The 18405-nt window shown below is 38.8% G+C and overlaps 2 protein-coding genes across 8 annotated transcripts in view; one reads left to right on the forward strand and one right to left on the reverse strand.

Moving 5' to 3' along the window:
- EZH1 (enhancer of zeste 1 polycomb repressive complex 2 subunit) overlaps positions 1-18405 on the reverse strand; it is a 519099-nt gene that overhangs the window by 441133 nt on the left and 59561 nt on the right. The gene's annotated exons all lie outside the window — the stretch shown is intronic.
- Positions 1-18405, forward strand: part of WNK4 (WNK lysine deficient protein kinase 4) — a 158821-nt gene that overhangs the window by 74634 nt on the left and 65782 nt on the right. The window contains exons 2-4 of the mRNA XM_075847024.1: positions 11523-11695; positions 12608-12828; positions 14729-14886. Coding sequence (XP_075703139.1) covers positions 11523-11695; positions 12608-12828; positions 14729-14886 — 552 coding nt within the window. The remainder of the gene's footprint in view (positions 1-11522; positions 11696-12607; positions 12829-14728; positions 14887-18405) is intronic.

Here is an 18405-nt window from a genome sequence, read left to right on the forward strand (position 1 = left end):
TTATTATTCCATTTGTTTTCATGGCATTTTGATTTTCCTTTGTTCTTTTTTGTTATTGCAAGAACATTTCTAATGTGTAATAAATGTAAAAAAAGAAAGATCAAATATAACCTTTATTTCATAATTTGCAGCAAAAGTGTCAAACGAGTTGGACAGGGCATTCTTCTGATCTTCTGCCACCAGCAATGTTTTTTACTTAACTTTATCTACTCTAAACATTTACTTGTAAGATCCTTTTTTGATAATTTTGCCTCAGGTGAGGGAAGGCATCGGATTTACCTAACACAACCCCATTAATGTTAACTGACAGTTCTTACTTTGGATTCCTGTAGTAGGCAAAAAAGTACAGAACCATTAGGTCTCGCCCTTTCTAAACTAATTCGTCACAAGATACATTCTAATGCCAGCATCGCTCACATGGCAGAATCACCTTGAAGGTTTAATTAAATTTGTGCTTAGAATAGTGAAACATGGGATCTCCATTAATTATGGCTCACATTGAAATGTTACACAAAAGGCCCTCTTTCAACTCGTAGGAACCATTTTGCAATACTGATAGAGACTCTATATGTGCACAAACCCTTCTTTGTTTTGTTATATACATTATATTAGCACAATAGGTGTACTATGTTCAATTGTACCTGCATAAATCTCTTTCCACCTCTTCATATGCGTACAATATATGATCTTGTCCTAGCTGTGTCAATCTTTTGATTATAGAGAATTATGGATATTAAAGGTGTCACCATATACCGGTACTTTCTTCACTGTGCCGGCAGCAGATCCAGACTTTTTGAACCTGTTTGCTTTCTTGCCCTTAGTATTTTTTGTAGAATTTCTGATTCTGAACCTGATTTATGTTTATGACTCCAGACTGTGACAGCTCCTCTTCTATTTGGCCCCTTGTGCTTTTTACTTGATTTTGATTCCTGATAATGACTTCTGGCTAAATTTTATGTTCTGTCTATTGATTATTTCTGAAAAAGTATTGTGGTTCTGCCACTCGTCGGACTCTTGGTGTCTGAGCTCCACACTTATTCAGCTGTCAAAGTCCTTAATAGGGTTACAGGTAAAGTTCATGGTGTTCCCTAAACACTGTGCCTTGTCATTTACGGTTGTCTGTGAAGATTTTCGTTCTGGACAATATCTTTAGAAGTTAAAACTAGAAATTAGATTCTTGCCTCGATCTGTGAACTGAAATGGTTTCCTATTGATGAGGTGCTCATATGTCGTTTGACACACAGACTTTTTTAGTATTGCCAACGACTGCACCCAAGAATGACTGAAAAAATTCAACATGGCAGATTGGCTTTCCACAGATATCTGCATTAGATTGTTAGTGTCTCCAAAGGTGGTAACAAGCTGCAGAATATGGTCTAAATCATTGGCCATCTAAAATCTCGGTCTGCTTTACACTTTCAACACCTCTATAGTTGATGAATTCTGTAACCATTATTCCTACACCCTTGATGAACTCTAAAGGTATGTTCATACGCACTGTTTTCAGACATAATTCGGGCGTTACGCCTACAAACACCTGCACATTGCTTGCAATGGGTTTTACGATGTTCTGTTCCCACGAGGTGTTATTTTACGCGTCGCTGTCAAAAGACGGCGCGTAAAAAGACACCCGCATCAAAGAAGTGCATGTCACTTTTTGGGACGTTTTTGGAGCCATTTTTCATTGACTCCATTGAAAAACAGCTCCAATAACGTACGTAAAATACACAGCGAAAAACGCGAAAACAGCTCCGTAATTTCAGACATATTTTGCTACTGCGTGTGAACATACCCTAAATCTTACCTTACTCTAATTTTGCTGATGCGATGTTTACTGACAGTGGTTATCTCTTTTATTGGATGTGTGTTATACATCACCATTTTACATTTTTTAGTTTACACTTGTGTTACCAACTGGCATTGACCTACTAAAACATAACGTTACCTCTTTTTTATTCATAGTTTTACAAGATTAAAGTGTGCAGATTGGTTATTTCCCTGTTGGTGTTGTCACGATCTGTGGGTGTGTGGACCCACTAGGCCGCACCGGCGTAGTGGAGTAGCAGATGGCCAAACAACAGTGTACCAAGTCTCTACAAAGTCCAAGCACAATAGTACCTGTAATAGTCCAGACAGTAGTAAGGCTAGGCTCAGATGGTACTTTGACAGCAGGTGATGCAAAACGCGGCAGGAGGTACCAGGCGTGGCAGATGACACCAGACGTGGTGTATGACCCCAGGCGTAGCAGAAGGCACAACACGACTCCAACACAAGAGAGGGCACAGGAACAAGGCTTATATCTGAGTAATTTCATATCTAATTGCTTTTGCTTCCCATTACATGTTCTCCCCAATGTGCATGTGGCTTTTGTGTCCTTTGTTCTCTTAGAAATTTTCCTTAGGCACATAGTGTCTTTCTCTGCAAGACCGTGTCTCCTGAGAGACAAAGGTTTTCATGCCTCTGTAAAATCTCCTGTTGTTGTAGCAGCCAATAGTTTACTATATATTTCTGTTCTGTATAAAACTTATCGACCCTGTGTTAAAGCAGCCCTGTTTATTCCTTCATTTACTTTTTGAAACAAGGCTGCAACGTCAGCAAGGAAGTGGCGGAGTCATGTTTTGGGCTTGAATCATGGGGAGAGAGCTGGTAGGCCCCTTTAGGGTCCCTGACGGTGTGAAAATGACCTCTGCAAAGTACGTAGAGTTTATGCCACTTTCTTCGGTGGTACAAAAAGAAGAACCGTGCCTTCCGTAGCAAAATTATCTTCATGCATGACAATGCACCATCTCATGCTGCAAAGAATACCTCTGTGTCATTGGCTGCTATGGGCATAAAAGGAGAGAAACCCTATTGGGAACCTTTGGAGCATCCTCAAGCAAAATATCTATGAGGGTGTGAGGCAGTTCACATCAAAACCGAAGCTCTGGGAGGCTATTCTGACATCCTGCAAAGATATTCAAGCAGAAACTGTCCAAATACTCACAAATTCAATGGATGCAAGAATTGTGAAGGTGATATCAAAAAATGGGTCATATGTTAACATGTAACTTGGCCTGCTAAGTTTTTTTTGATTGAAAGAGCTTTTGATTTCTGTAAATATTACCTCCTGATGCTGCAAATTCAACAAATGACCATTTTATTTCTCTTTACAACCTTTAAAATGTTTTGATCTCTGTTGAGCATAATAATTTGAAACAGTGCATTTTGAGTTTTTTACTTCTAAAAAAAAATCTGTTATCATTAGGAGATTTGTTCAATAAAATTCACATTATACTCCAACGGTTGATGGCTTGAAGATTATACTGACTGTCATTTGCATCGACTATTTAGAAAAATCAGCGAAAAATAAAATTTGCATAATAATTGGAATGCGGTGTAGAGGGGGATTTCATTGATTAAAATAATAGTATTCATTTTCAAAACATAGATGATCTAGTAGACTGCTGACCCAAATTTCAAAGTGCAGTCCCAGTTTTCTAAGTCTTTAATTACCTTCGCAAAGGTATCTTTTTCTTTTGTTTTACATACATTTTTGCCATAATTACATGTGCCAAGTCTTATATTTTGCATTGGTTTAACTATTGAGTGCCCACTTCTATATAATCCTCTAGATTTTAAGCGCCCCTTCAATTGGCTGTTTTGAGTGGACGGGGGGGGGGCATCAATTGATATGCAAATGTACCCATTTAAATCAATAGACCTCTAAGCTATTCATTGTTTACCAAGAACAAAGTTGAGGTCTTTTAATCTCTAGAGGGATATGTAATGAGTACTCTATATAAACATGACTCTCAAGATCACACAGCACAATATGTTCGCGGTACTGTATATCCCTGCATGCTCCTTAGCTGTTGACTTAGGGTTGAGGTAGAGCTTAGAGAGAAAATGTTGTATTTACCAATGTATTAAATGTGAGAACAATCCAAAATTTGTTCCAGGTTTCTGCACTTTGTTCTAAAGGCACTGTGTACACATTTAGTGCTCCGTGGAGACTCAACAGGCTAAGTGACACTCATACCATGTCCCCGGATGAAACCTTTAGGGTTGGTTATTTCCATACAAAAAGTTCTGTTAATTCTTCATGTTCTGGTTGGCTTCAGTCTGTAAATTAGTGATGTCGGTTCAACCACTATCACAAGTTATTTTTTTTAAGATCACCTTATACAAATATCACAATATCACTGCTTAAAATACAGAAAAAAATAAAGTTTTTCGACATGCAATAGATACATGTCAAAAGATCAGTAGTGTCCGATTTATAGATCGAAGGGGCTGAGATATCCTATAGAATAATTTGGCTATACTCAGATTTCCCTTAATGGGGGAACATCCTAAACAAAACATCATTGATTTATAGGGCCCTTTGTTTAATGTTGTGTCAGATAGTTTCACTCAAAGAAATCTTTTAGCATCACTGAAGGAGTTTCTCGCTCTATAGTTTTAGAAATTGAAAACTGTCCAAGGAATCTGATCTGAGATGACATTTCCAGTGACTACCCTATTAAGTCAAAGTACATAACTTTATTATATAATGATAAACACATAATACTGAACAAGGGGGGATCCTGAATTTTAGGATCCCCCCTTGTAAACCTTTAAACGGATTTAAAAAAAAATAAAAAATTAATGTTTTATTGTATTTTAAACAAGTTTTCAATTAGGTTTTTTATTTTAAGAAAAGTGTACATTTTTGAGATACAGCTTCTATGTATCCTGGATACATAGAAACTGCATCTCAATTACTGCATGGTATGAACCTGGCCTTATATTAGATCCAAAATCAAGACCCAACCGAGACCATGAAGAAAATGTTGTTTCCTCATAAATACCAAAACATTGTTGTAGGAATTGGCAATATAATTAAATACAGAGAAATGTGGTAGATTTTTGGGCCAGTGATATGCGGTCATAGTAGCTCTTATATATTATTTTTATGCTTATTTATCTCTCAGAACTCAGAATTAACTATTTCTTAATGACTTAAAAACACTAAGCAATTGTTTTCAATGAGGAAAAGAAATTACATCCAAATGCTTTGCCAAACAATTTTAGAAAAACTGTTGTATGGTTTTACCTTCCCTATAGTTTTCTAATCCAGAAGATTAGCTGGAACTTTGTATTACAATCCCATGTACATCTTTACCATCCCCTTAGGACTCTCGCAGGCTCCTAATGGTCTCTGGCAAAGTTGTGGATCATGGAATAACACAACTTTTTTTTTGTAGCGGGCACACAATGTTCCCAGTTTAATGCCAATGAATGGAGCACAAAGACATTGTTTACTATGTGACAGTGACCAGTTGGAATAACTGCTCTCCACATATAACGTTGCATGAAGTTTTATATGGTGCTTCATAGTACCCCTGGCCAATTACTGTAGTGTTTATTTCAGAGTGACTACTTTATCCCATTATCAATTTTAATGTATCTATTTTTTCATTTAGAACTACACCATATTTTTTTTATAGAATGTATACCTAACACTCAAATGAACCCCAAAAAATATTTTCATGGTGTTTGTGCACCTCCAGTTCAGCTGTTCTCATGTACATCCAGTAACTGCACATTTTTAGTGAAAAAGTTTTGTGTTAAGTGGATGCTGGCTGGCATGAGTTGCAAAACATAGAAATTGGTTAGCAGGGCAAGATTATTGTAGAGTAACACAAGGTTTGACTGTACAACTTTAAGGAGGATGTCCATTTATAGTCTGGCTGACACGGACGACAATTATGACTAGGTCAGTCTATTTTTTATAGATTTTAATCAGCCATGCAAAGTTGTTTGGAGCTTCAGTAAAGCAAATAAATATCTTTGAGTTTCAATACTTTATAGAAATGAATGGATACCTTCAGTTTGTATTACGCATTATACCTAATAATCTTAAGACACCTTCCAATTATAATATATAATTGTAAATATGTCCTACAGTGGTTGCCACCATATACTATAGACATGCAGAGTCAAAAGTGTTCAGCCCTCCATTGGAAAATCCACGCTCCATTCCTGTAAAGACCATAGCAGTAGAGACTTATAATATAAAATAATGTGGTTAAAAGTAGAGCACATGCAGGATTTTGAGTCAAATACTTTTTTTTGTGATATATTCTGGGTCAATCACGGTATCTGAGAATCTTGTATTCTTGCACAAGACTTGTACTATCAAATAAAAAGACAAAATAAAACATGTTGACAAGTTCGGTTTAAATTGCCCAAGCATGTTGTTGTCGTCAAGAATGCATAGTCCTTTATTCCTTCCAGTACTGAACTATAGGATTTGGCAGGAATTTTGATGGAAAATTATGTATTGAGCCACTGAGAGTAGAAAGATGTACCCATAACAAGATTCCATTGGTTGACTCCTGGCAGCTATACTGGCTCCTGGCTGTCACCTATGTTCTTCAAGGATACCTTTTCCAAAAGAACAGGGTATTCCAATAGTTTTGGACACAGCCACAATGAGTTCTGTGTAGTTGAGTTGTGTAACAAGGCACTGAAAACGTTCATTGCGCACTGCTGAAAGAGACTGTTTGTCGCATCTTACCTCATTGCACTGGACAATTGACAAAGGGTTTTTGGGAGGATACACTCTGAAAGAGACTGATTGTATAATATATAGATATATTTCCAACTTACCATATAAATTGCAGATGTCCAATATTCCATTTCCTTCACAACCTCACCACTTTCTATTGGCTGCCTGTGCTTAATCTAAAGCTGTTTTTGTACTATGAACATGCTAATACTCGATATGCTCAATGAGCCAACTAATCCTGTAATGGTCCAAATTACTTTGATGATTGATATACAATAAGGCGATGTTGAATTGTCTTTTTTAGACTATTGTGTATCAAAGGTGAAATCACATACAATCAGACATAAAGTTGGCAGGGAACAAGAGGTAGTTACGTAACATGAGAACCAAACTATCTTATTTTCAGAATAAACAGTTACTTATCTATCAATTTTTTTAAAAACATTTTCAAGGTCTAACTTGTGGACGCGGTAGAGTATTATCCACCTGTTAATTATACTGTTTTATGGTCAGTAGTGTCTACATTATTTGATATTTATTATGCTCATGACCTTATTACATCTACTTACAATGCTGAGCTGTAATACAGCACGTATAGAAGTCTATGGGCCATACTGTACCACCATATGCCTCCAATTTCATATGGAGGTATATACAAGTTTTTTTTTGGGATTCATAAAAAATGAATGGTGTACTTCATTGAATGCCGTGTTATGGAGGTATTCTTACCTAAATGCATTGATTCTAGTCGAAAATATCTATGTACTATGGTACCATACAGAGACCCCCATATAGCAGCATATGGAGTGCCCATTGTTCTGTAGTACGAAGACATAGGGATTCCATCTGCTGCCTTACAAGCTAAGTGCACATGTTCTGGCATGACATGCTGTATAAAATTATCCTTTTCTTACCATGTTGTTTTAATTTTTCCTTGATAAGACGTGTCTAATTTTATGCAACATTCATATCAGTATCAATCAAGTTTGAAAAACAGAACATGAGTTTCTGTCTGTTATTGTGTGTACAGTAGAAGTACATTTAGAAGATTACTGTTGTTATGAAGGGTGTGGACCATACCTTACTCTGGGAAAGTAGAGTTGTGCAGAATTGCTAGAAAATCTTGTAAATCCTATGATCCTGTATTAGTGCTCTTCATTAATTTTTATTTTATGACCAAACTCATTGCCAACATCATCTGCAAGGTTTAGCGCCATATAATTAGCCGATTTCCTTCCTTCATTTAACTGTTATAACACGCACAACACTGATTTATGTGCCTTTATATGTCATAAACTACCTGCAGGTTTAATCAATGTAGCAGTCGAGCCCTGTCATTATCCCCTTCTTTATGTGTTAATTATTTTACAGAATTATAAACTGTGAGCTTTATAGAATTCAGTTGTGCAATAAAGAATGCCCTTCTTCCATCAGCCGCTCTTTAATAGGTACACGTGAAAACAAATTGCACCTGCACAGGCTGCTGATCACACCTTCCTCTTAATAATTATAATTTTTACTTTACACATTTATATATTACAATATTGGTTTGTTTGGTTTTTATTGCATTTAGGTGAGTGTATTTCTTGTATATTAATTTAGGAAATTTGAACAATGAGCTCATATTTGTAAAAATTTAAAAAAAAGTACCCTTGGCTTTGTCATTTTTTCCTTTACTAAAGCTGGAGCAGAACTGCACTTTCTTAAAGGCATGGTGTCGCCCCAAAAACATGTTTTTTTTTTTAAATTTAAACATTTAGTGTGTGGGTGATTAAACATTGTTCAAATTTTTTTTATTTTTTTCGCGAGTCAGGAAATATTATAAATTTTTTCAAATTTTTCAAAATTTATAATACTACCCATTTTTGGTCACTAGATGGAGCTAGTTGGAGCTAGTTCCCAAAATTGCAGCATTGCAACATTGGGTTAAAAGCTATCGCTCTAGTGAGCTCTCTGCATCCCCCCTCCTTTATCCTAGCTAGTGCCGGGATAAACGAGGGGTTTGAAAGGTTTAACCTCCTACACTGTGTGTCGCCATTTTTTGAGGTAACCCACAGTGTAGTAGGTTTACATACAGTAGTAAACACACACAAACACTAACATACATTGAAATCGCTTACCTGCTCCTGCCGCCGCGGCTCCCTCCGGCCCGTCCGCTCCCTTTGCTGTCGCTGTTCCATGTGCACAAGTCCGGAAGCCGCGACCGGAAGTAGTAATATTACAGTCCGGCCGCGACTTCCGGTCCACAGGAAAATGGCGCCGGACGGCGCCAATTTCGAATAGGACTGTGTGGGAGCGGCGCATGCGCAGTTCCCACACAGACGCCGTACACGGACGTGAATGGGACGGGAGCCGTTCACAGTCCCTATGAGACTGTGGCTGCCGTACTCCATGTCTGTGTGTGTCGTTAATCGACACACACAGAAATGGAACAAAAAATGGCAGCCCCCATAGGGAAGAAAAAGTGTAAAAATAAGAAAAAGTAAAACACAAACACACAAATGAATAAAAACGTTTTTATTAAAGCACTAACATCTTTAACATATAAAAAAAATTATTTGCCATGACACTGTTCCTTTAAAGTTCCAGTCCTTAACTCCATTTCCTGCCAGAGCAGGATTAAGGATGGGGTGGCACATAAGCCATTTGCTAATTCTATCTCTATAGTATAACAATACAAGGCTTCCATAGTGCTGCTAATCTCAGGTTAAGGCTGGGTTCACATGACCTATTTTCAGACGTAAACGAGGCGTATTATGCCTCGTTTTACGTCTGAAAATAAGGCTACAATACGTCGGCAAACATCTGCCCATTCATTTGAATGGGTTTGCCGACGTACTGTGCAGACGACCTGTCATTTACGCGTCGTCGTTTGACAGCTGTCAAACGACGACGCGTAAAAATACAGCCTCGTCAAAACAAGTGCAGGACACTTCTTTCAGACGTAATTTGAGCCGTTCTTCATTGAACTCAATGAAGCACAGCTCAAAATTTACGGCTGTCAGAGAAGCCTTGCAAAATGCGAGGAGGAGCATTTACGTCTGAAACGAGGCAGCTGTTTTCTCCTGAAAACTGTCTGTCTTTTCAGACGTAAAAGCCTGCTACCGTGTGCACATACCCTAAGGGTGCAACCCAGAACCAGGAAGGGCTTTACTCTTCTATCTATGTACCTTTCGCATTGTATTGTTTCTCCTGTATCATTAGAAAATATATATCAAAGTCTATCATCAGCTGTGGGCATGTATGAGTTAAGGGCCTTATAAACCAGTAGATACAAATTACAAGCCTTGACTGTCCTAGCTCTGAATTGACTGATATAGCTCTCTGTTATAAAAGATTGATTTCCCAAAATATTAATTACATTATAGCATTGCCAAATAATGGAAAGATGAGTTTCCTTTCAGCCATTAATAACTTGTTCTGCCTGCTAAATGTATATTGCCGTCGGCTGTATACTAGCTGCATGGACAGAGTCTCTTAAATTCAAGGTTGTATCACTGTCTCCCTTGTTATATCAGCCCTGTATTTTAGAATTGTAATGCTCTGGTAGATGAGGTGCCATTATCCACAGAGGGTCAAATGCAGTAAATATCCTCTACCTCCCCAGAAAATGGAGTTGAAGTAAACTTGTGACAATATTCCATACTTCTACAAACATATATAGTTGTTACTCAAGTTTTTAGTCAAGCAATGGGAAGAAACAGATTTTAAGAGTGGGTGCTTTCTTCTACAGCACAACCTACCTAAGTTGCTATATAGATTTATTTAAAGAATTATGACTGGCCCACCAGAGGGCCAGAAGTCCCTCCAGTGGGCCATAGTTCTGACACAATACTAGGCTACTACTAGAAGAGTGCCACAAATGATAAGCAAAAAACGAATCTTTTTGAAGCTGACTTTGGAGCAAATTACTTGCCTCTAGGATCTGTCTTTCTTCGGCTCCCAAACAACCTATTTGATCTTATTGGTATGTTGGTACGTCCCCATGTAAAGTGATCGCAGCAAAGTCTGCAATGCAATTGAGAGGGGTTGTGCAGATGTTCTGCATAAATGAAGGGTGTGCCCTAAGAATCATGTTCCCTGGTGGTCCCAACTTGATGGATTCTGACACTGCATTTAGTTTTATGAAGGTATAAACAGGACTATAAATCAAAGCCATCTGAAGGTGAACAATCCCTTTTGTACAATATTCCTGACAAGTTGCACACGTTTCATACACCACATCCATCCTAAATACTATTTGTTAACCCTTGTTTTGTTAAGAGTTTCTCTGGTAAACTTTATTTTCTCAGTAGAATCCGACTTCTCAGAATATTTACGTGCGCATAACAAGGTGCAAAAAAACTGTGTGTTAAAAATAGTGAAGACTGCCTGGCTTCACGGACAATTAAGCATGCTAATGATGGAGACAGATGTCTCTGGGCTCATGCTCACTGAGCGAGGGAGAGTGGTTTCAAATATGCAGCTCCCAGTGTCAGAGGGATGTCTGCAAGTTGACGATACTATTAACAAGGACAAATTATCTGCGGGAAATATCATCCAGATGCGAAATGCAGCGGGTGGCATAAAGATATGGAAAGGAAAAGATGCAGGGGTTCTTACACAGAGTATGTTCATGTTCTCCATTATATAGTTGTTAGGTAATAGCAGGGAGTTTTATAAAGTTTAAAACTTAATATATGTGTCTATAATATTCATAGAGGTAGGAAACTATTAATGTAGTTGAAACGATGATGACAGTTATTTTTCTACAATTGTCTAGATCAGGTGTCCAGAATATCTGGTGTCCCCAGGCTAGATGTAGACCTCCCAGTTTATTGGGGCTTTTATATGGTTAGAAGCATAAGTTTATTGTGTATATAATAATTAATATGACATTTCTCCAAATTTTGAATTTTCTATTACTTGTCCTTCCAAATGGTGTAGAGGGGCGCACAATAGACTCGTGCCAACTACTTTATTGACTTTTTTTTGTGTTCTATTCTTACAGACCAGGAAGCTGACTAAAGCAGAGCGACAAAGGTTTAGTGAAGAAGTGGAGATGCTGAAAGGTCTACAACATCCAAACATTGTCAGGTTTTATGACTCTTGGAAATCCATAGTGAAGGGACAGATATGTATAGTCCTAGTTACGGAGCTCATGACTTCTGGGACGCTGAAGACGTAAGGACGTACATTATTATTTTTTTATTTTTAAAGTTGATGAATATTTGACTATTTTATTGTCTTGGTTTTACTCCTTCTGTTAATACTATCCATGCCTTTAAGCCACTTGAGGCTGTTTTGAGTATTACTCCTGATGCTTTTACCCGCTACCAACATTCAAGCAATTAGACCATGAATAAATATCCCTTTTTTGTCCTTTTGAGAGTAAACAGTATGATACCAGCAACCTGCAATCCTTCCTAGTATTCTTTGTAAATGGTTGCTCTAGTAGAGACCTAAAGGCCCTTTTACATGGGGCAATAAAAACGGCAAAAATCTGCCGATGAACGAGCAAATGCTCTTTTTCGTGGCCCAAATAGGGCCATCTAAAAGCAACTTTAGCTAGTGTAGTGGGGTAACAATCCACCCCAGCGCAATGCATGGTGGTTTAGTGGTTAGCACTATTGCCTTGGAGCACTGGAGTCCTGGATTCAAATCCAACCAAGGATAACATCTGCATAGGGTTTGTATGTTCTCCTCGTGTTTGTGTGGGTTCCGTCCGGGTACTCCAGTTTCCTCCCACACCCCAAAAACATACTGATAGGGAATTTAGATTTTGAGCCCCAATGGGGACAGTAAGTAAGGACAACCTTTGTACTGTGCAGAATATGTTGGCGCCATATAAGTAACAGTAATAAATAATAAGAAAAGATGCTCCAGAATTGTTATTTTATGGGGAATACAAGCATTCACTAAAACAGACATGTCTCAAAAGCTGACAGGTCCTGTTTATCAGATCTAGTGGGCAGCTATAACCCTCCGTGCAGTCTATTTGTGTCTTCCATAATTTATATTCTTGCTTAGAAACAGTGTTTATTTGCAAAAGAAGCGAGTATTTCTGCTACAACTGTCCCAAAATTGTTATTTTAGCTACTTGAAGAGATTCAAGGAGATGAAACTGAAGGTTTTACAAAGATGGAGCCGTCAAATTCTGAAAGGCCTGCACTTTCTTCACACCCGCTGCCCTCCTATCATTCATCGTGACCTTAAATGTGACAACATCTTCATCACGGGGCCCACAGGCTTTGTGAAAATTGGGGACTTGGGGCTTGCCACGTTAAAGAGTGCCTCTTTTGCGAAGAGTGTTATAGGTAAAATAACAAACAACAGCTAATGTGTTCAGATAAATAAAAATCAAGCAAACTATAAGTGACACTTAAGAGGATTTCCCTCCAAAAAAAATCGAAATAGCCATGTATTAGTAAACCAGAGCAGCTGTCAAAGATTGGTAATTATGTTTTATTTACTTAGGCCCCATGCACATGACCGTGCCCACAATCACGGCCCGCGATTGCGGGCACGGCTGGCCGCCGACTGACAGCCGCATTTTCGGGCCGTGCTCACATACAAAGTATGGGAGCACGGCCCGCAAAATGCAAAAGAACAGACATGTTCCATAATTCCCGGAACATTTCCACGGCACGGACACCCTTCCGTAGTGCTACGGAAAGGTGTCAGCGTTCAATGAAAGTGAATGGCTCCATTTTTGCGGACCGCAATTGCGGTCCGCAAAAACTGAGGTTTTGTACGGTCGTGTGCATGGGGCCTTAGATCTTTACTTTTTAAATTTTTTTCAGTGACCAGGTAACAACAGGGAGTGCCGCCTGTAAATTAGCATACAGCACTATTTTTCCCATTAAAATTAAGGACACCACGCTGTAACCGATAGACAATGTCATGGGGGTCTGTTGGGCGCCGGTGGTATCCGTCGTACAATAGATCCGGCAGAGCGATGTGGCTTCGCTATGATTGGAAGCCACAACACATGTGAACATACACTAAGCAGACAACTGCATCATCAGTTTCTAAGAAGTTGAATCAAAGGTGACAAATAACCTGCGCTTCCTTGTGGTCACTTTTGCTAGAAATATACACCACAACAAATCAGAAAAATATCAATATATTTATTAATCTTAGTTAACAAATAATTATCTTTAGTTAATAAAAAGTTAATAAGATTTCCAATTTTTTCTACTGCTCTAATTTCTGATTTTCTAAACTATGGACAACTTTATGTTTAGGGTGGAAATCCTCTTTAAGGGCTTATTCAGACGTATGTATTTCATGTGCGTTCGTGCGGTCTATCTGTCCACTACTTTCATCCATTTTGCATCCTAGATTACTCATTAAAGTTGATGAACAAAAAAAACAACAAGCAGCACGCGGACACCATCCGTATGCGGTCCGTTTTGATGGATCTGTTGCTAGGAAACGCTGAAAAGAAGAAATGTTGAACCAGGAAGTAGCAGCAGTAGATGTTATCAGATGATAAAAATGGTTGACATACAGAAGTAAAAAACAAACAAACACATGGAACGTAAACGGATGCAACACGGATGAAAACCGGTCCGTTGTTTGCAGACTCAAAATGAACACTCTCGTCTGAATAAACCCTAAAAGTGCTTTTAATGCTGATTTTTTTTAAATGTGATCTTCTATGCAAACATGCAGTAATAGCTTTATTAGTAACTACTGTCATCACTCAGATAATTGTTAGTGATGTTACTGATAACCTAGTACTCCTATAACAACTATAGTGAGTGATTTGACTGGCTCTCAGCATGGCTTGGATTTTGATGAATGGTATGGCTGCCTATAAAATGGCACAAAGTTTTCTTTTTATACTTTTTTTTACCCTTATATGTATGTTTGTCTGTCATGCATGCATCATCTCTGGCGTGTAAACACACACTGGTATCAGCACTAATACCACCCAATGCCATGGCAAAACAGAGGGAAAATAAATTATTTTCAGGATGAATAAGATTATGCGGCCTGTTGTCGAAAAAATGTACAGCCAAGACAAGCCCACTAATAATCTAAAACATATCATCTCTTCCGGCAAAAGCCTAAATTTCCAGATTGCCAGTCTGGGGTTGCCATGTGTGTCATTATGTCAAACAGTAAAACAGCATCATCAAAAGTGATTATTTGCTATGAAAGTTTCATCTCAAGCAGTGAGATGAATATAACCATGTTTAATTTCTGCAGGAACGCCAGAGTTTATGGCCCCAGAGATGTATGAAGAGAAGTATGATGAAGCAGTTGATGTCTATGCCTTTGGTATGTGTATGCTGGAGATGGCCACCTCCGAATATCCCTATTCTGAATGCCAAAATGCCGCTCAAATATACCGCAAGGTGACCTCAGTGAGTATCCTCAGCCAGATGTAACTAGAGATTTAGTTGTAGCTGCGCTAAAATGTGGTAATTCATGAGTAATATTTAGAGGCTAAATTACAGTATATCATATAGACTATGGATAGTTCAAAGGATGGTATAAAATATGTTTCAATGAAATACACGTTATAATATTCATAAATTGCACAATTCAAAATACAATCGATAATATCCCTGTGCCAATCATGGCATCCACCTCTTTATCCATTTCTATTTCTGGTGTAGGAGAAGAGTGATTAATGAGCTGACATTTATTACATTGTATTTGGTTATATGCCATCATAGACATGTGCAGTCCGCTTCATAAGGGGGAGAAGGAGATGTGAATGCAAAGCTTTCAAACTTTAGCTCGGCGGGAAACATGCCCTCTAAACCAATGCATGCACATACAGTATATATAATAGTATATAGTGCCATACAGTGACCATGAATAGTAATACTCTGGAAAAAAAAAAATCATTGATGAAATCAACTTTTACTTCCAGATAAATGGCAGCCAATAAGGGTATGACTGGGCATACTGTAGTGCCTTCAAAGTGCCATAAGTGTGGAAAATAGCTGTCCAGATATGCCAAGGAGTCTTCTCCCCTCCGTGTTCAAAGTCATGAGATCCAGATTGCAATGTGTGACTAATTTTTACATTTCATACATATTCATGTTTTCTACATACCCCTGCCAGATGCTGACTGGGGACTATTTGCCCCTCAGTGAGTTGTTTGAAGCAGAAAACGAACAGATGTCCTTTATTTCCATTGTTTTTAGTGTTCCCTTGAAACTGTGCACTCTGGAAATGATAGAGTAAAAAATTACAAGCTCTGTAGACAGGGTAACCTGTTGTTGGGCTCATTGACCCTTATAAGCACGTTGTTTTAATCTTTTCCAGAGCGCACAGTTTAGAGGAACACTGGTGGGCATCCTGCTGTTCTCCAGAGCTTTGCTGGAAAAGACTTTTGGCTTTAGCGAATAGAGAGAGTCCTGAGCATTGGACCACCCTCTTCTAGCACCAGTAGGGCACATGACAAAGGGTGGTCTGTTCTATTCAGCCCATTTTATCCTCAATGTATTTACTGTATCCCTGTAGTGAGTCCTGAAACTGCAAGTATTGTAAATTGTCCCTACAGGTATTTTAGAAGAATTTTTAGAAATTTGATATGTGAAGAAATGTGATATGTGAAGTCTTTTGTAGGTTGCCTGCAGTCATCACTAACTTAAATATTAACACCTGGAAAGACCATGAACATTACTATGCAATGTCACAAACAAAATGCGAATTCTTACTCTAACTGTACAAGTCTTCGTGCTAACTGCTAGGTTGCAAGTTATTGCAGTGAAATAGATATGGGTGTAGACAAAAATATCACAAATGTCCAACTGATTGATCCTTAGGCTTCATGCACATGATAGAGCAGTGTGCACGGAGGTACATGTAGTCCCCGCAGCCCTGAATTACCGAGCTGTAGGGACTCCGTACGCAGTTGTATGGTGCTATGTGTGATGGAGCATGCCAGAATTTTTTTTCGCCCACCATTTATTTCTATGGGGCTGCCAAGGGGGGCTTCCAGGAACGGCAAGGTAGGCCCGTTCTCGTGATCGGTGGGGGTCCCGGCGATCGGACCCCCCACCGATGAGATAATGATTATGTAAAAAAAACCTTTAAGGTTTGGCATTTTTGCTGGTATTAATGTTACTGGTGTGACAGGAGTTGCATAATATTTATACAATGTCGGCTGACTACGTCATTTGCATGTTCTGCCTGTGGCAGGGGGGAGAAGACGAATATATGAACAATGTAAATACATCATGTTAGTATTATACAACCCAATGTTTTGTTAATATGGAGGTTGTTTTATATACTTGTATACATGTCTGGAAAGGTTCTCGTATAATAGTGGTGCCAGGGTGATGGTTATTGCTTTGTACATGTGTGAAGATAGACAGTATATGCTCCCAAGCATTTTCTAGTACATTGATTTACTTGGGATCAAATACATAAAAACTGTGAAGTGTAAGTGTATGTAACCATCATTTCCAGGCAGGCATGACTCTACTGCACCTTTTAATGGAAAATGTAGGTCTGTCATAATGATTTGATAAGAATTTCAGATAAGGGGAGAAAGAAAGTTTTGTTCCCTCCATGCTGTACTATGTTCTAGGACACTAGAATGGCTGCTTCATGTCAACTAGTATCAGATTACAAAGTATGAGATAACTAGCAAGATGGTCGCTGGCTGTGCCACCGGAACGGAGTCAAAAAGACAAGGTAGATTATAATTCAGTCAAATAAAGTAACCAAGTCACATATTCAGTTATTTAGTCGGGCAATGGCTGAAAAAAAAAAATCATAGACATGGTTTAACCCCATAAGGACTTTTTATTTTTATGTCGATGTAGCTGATGGAGCCTTGATTTTTTTTGCCCAGGTGCTATTTCAGACTCAGCTCCTCTATTTGTAGAAAATTTTCTGATATTTTAATAACTAGAAACTTGAGATGCACTAACCGATCAATGTAAACATGTCTAACGGGTAGGATGAGAACTTTTATAGTAGCATATCTCACTTATCTTAACCCCTGAGATTATCTGTTTAGTTTATTTTCCATTATTTTATATAACATACTGTACAGGCCTTGTACCACGTAGGTCTCATAAACTACAGTATCCCTACACATATACAAGAACATGTTATATGAGGTCAGTCAACCGCAGTAAGTTTTGCAGTGTTGAAGGAACCAGTGGGAAAACATATAAATCTCTTGTAGATGTTGACAGTGTCCTCAGTGGTTATCACTAAGGCCTCCTTCACTTATGTCTGATCTGGTTTAGTTTCCCTCCATCGGGTACAGAAACATTGGAGGGAAACTGGTGCCAGAACTGATCTCCCATAGGGACAGTTTTGGCATTAGTTGTGATACTAAATGCCTCCCTGCTATGTCCGGCTATGGACCGTTGACTGTGCACAACTTTGTCATCAGTTGCGTCTGGCTCAGAAAAAAAACAACTGTCCGGACTCAACTGATATATGTAACCCAAGCCTAAAGGTCCCCTTAGGCTATGTTCACACGGAGTATTTTGATGAGTTTTTTTACGCGGAGACCGCGTCACAAAACTCGTCAAAAACGGCCCGAAAATGCCTCCCATTGATTTCAATGGGAGGCGTCGGCGTCTTTTTCCCGCGATCAGTAAAACTGCCTCGCGGGACAAAGAAGCGACATGCCCTATCTTCGGGCGCTTCCGCCTCTGACCTCCCATTGACTTCAATGGGAGGCAGAGAAAGCGTATTTCACGGTGTTTTATGCCCGCGGCGCTCAATGGCCGCGGGCGAAAAACGCTACGAAAAACTCAGTGAAAATCGGCGTGCAGGGAGAGGAAAATCTGCCTCAAACTTCCAAATGGAAATTTGAGGCAGATATTCCTCCTGCAAAATACTCCGTGTGAACATAGCCTTACACAGCCCGTCCTGGCACCGCCACTCGTTTGCTGCTTTCACAA

The sequence above is a fragment of the Rhinoderma darwinii genome, chromosome 13, assembly GCF_050947455.1.
Source record: "Rhinoderma darwinii isolate aRhiDar2 chromosome 13, aRhiDar2.hap1, whole genome shotgun sequence".
NCBI lineage: Eukaryota > Metazoa > Chordata > Amphibia > Anura > Rhinodermatidae > Rhinoderma > Rhinoderma darwinii.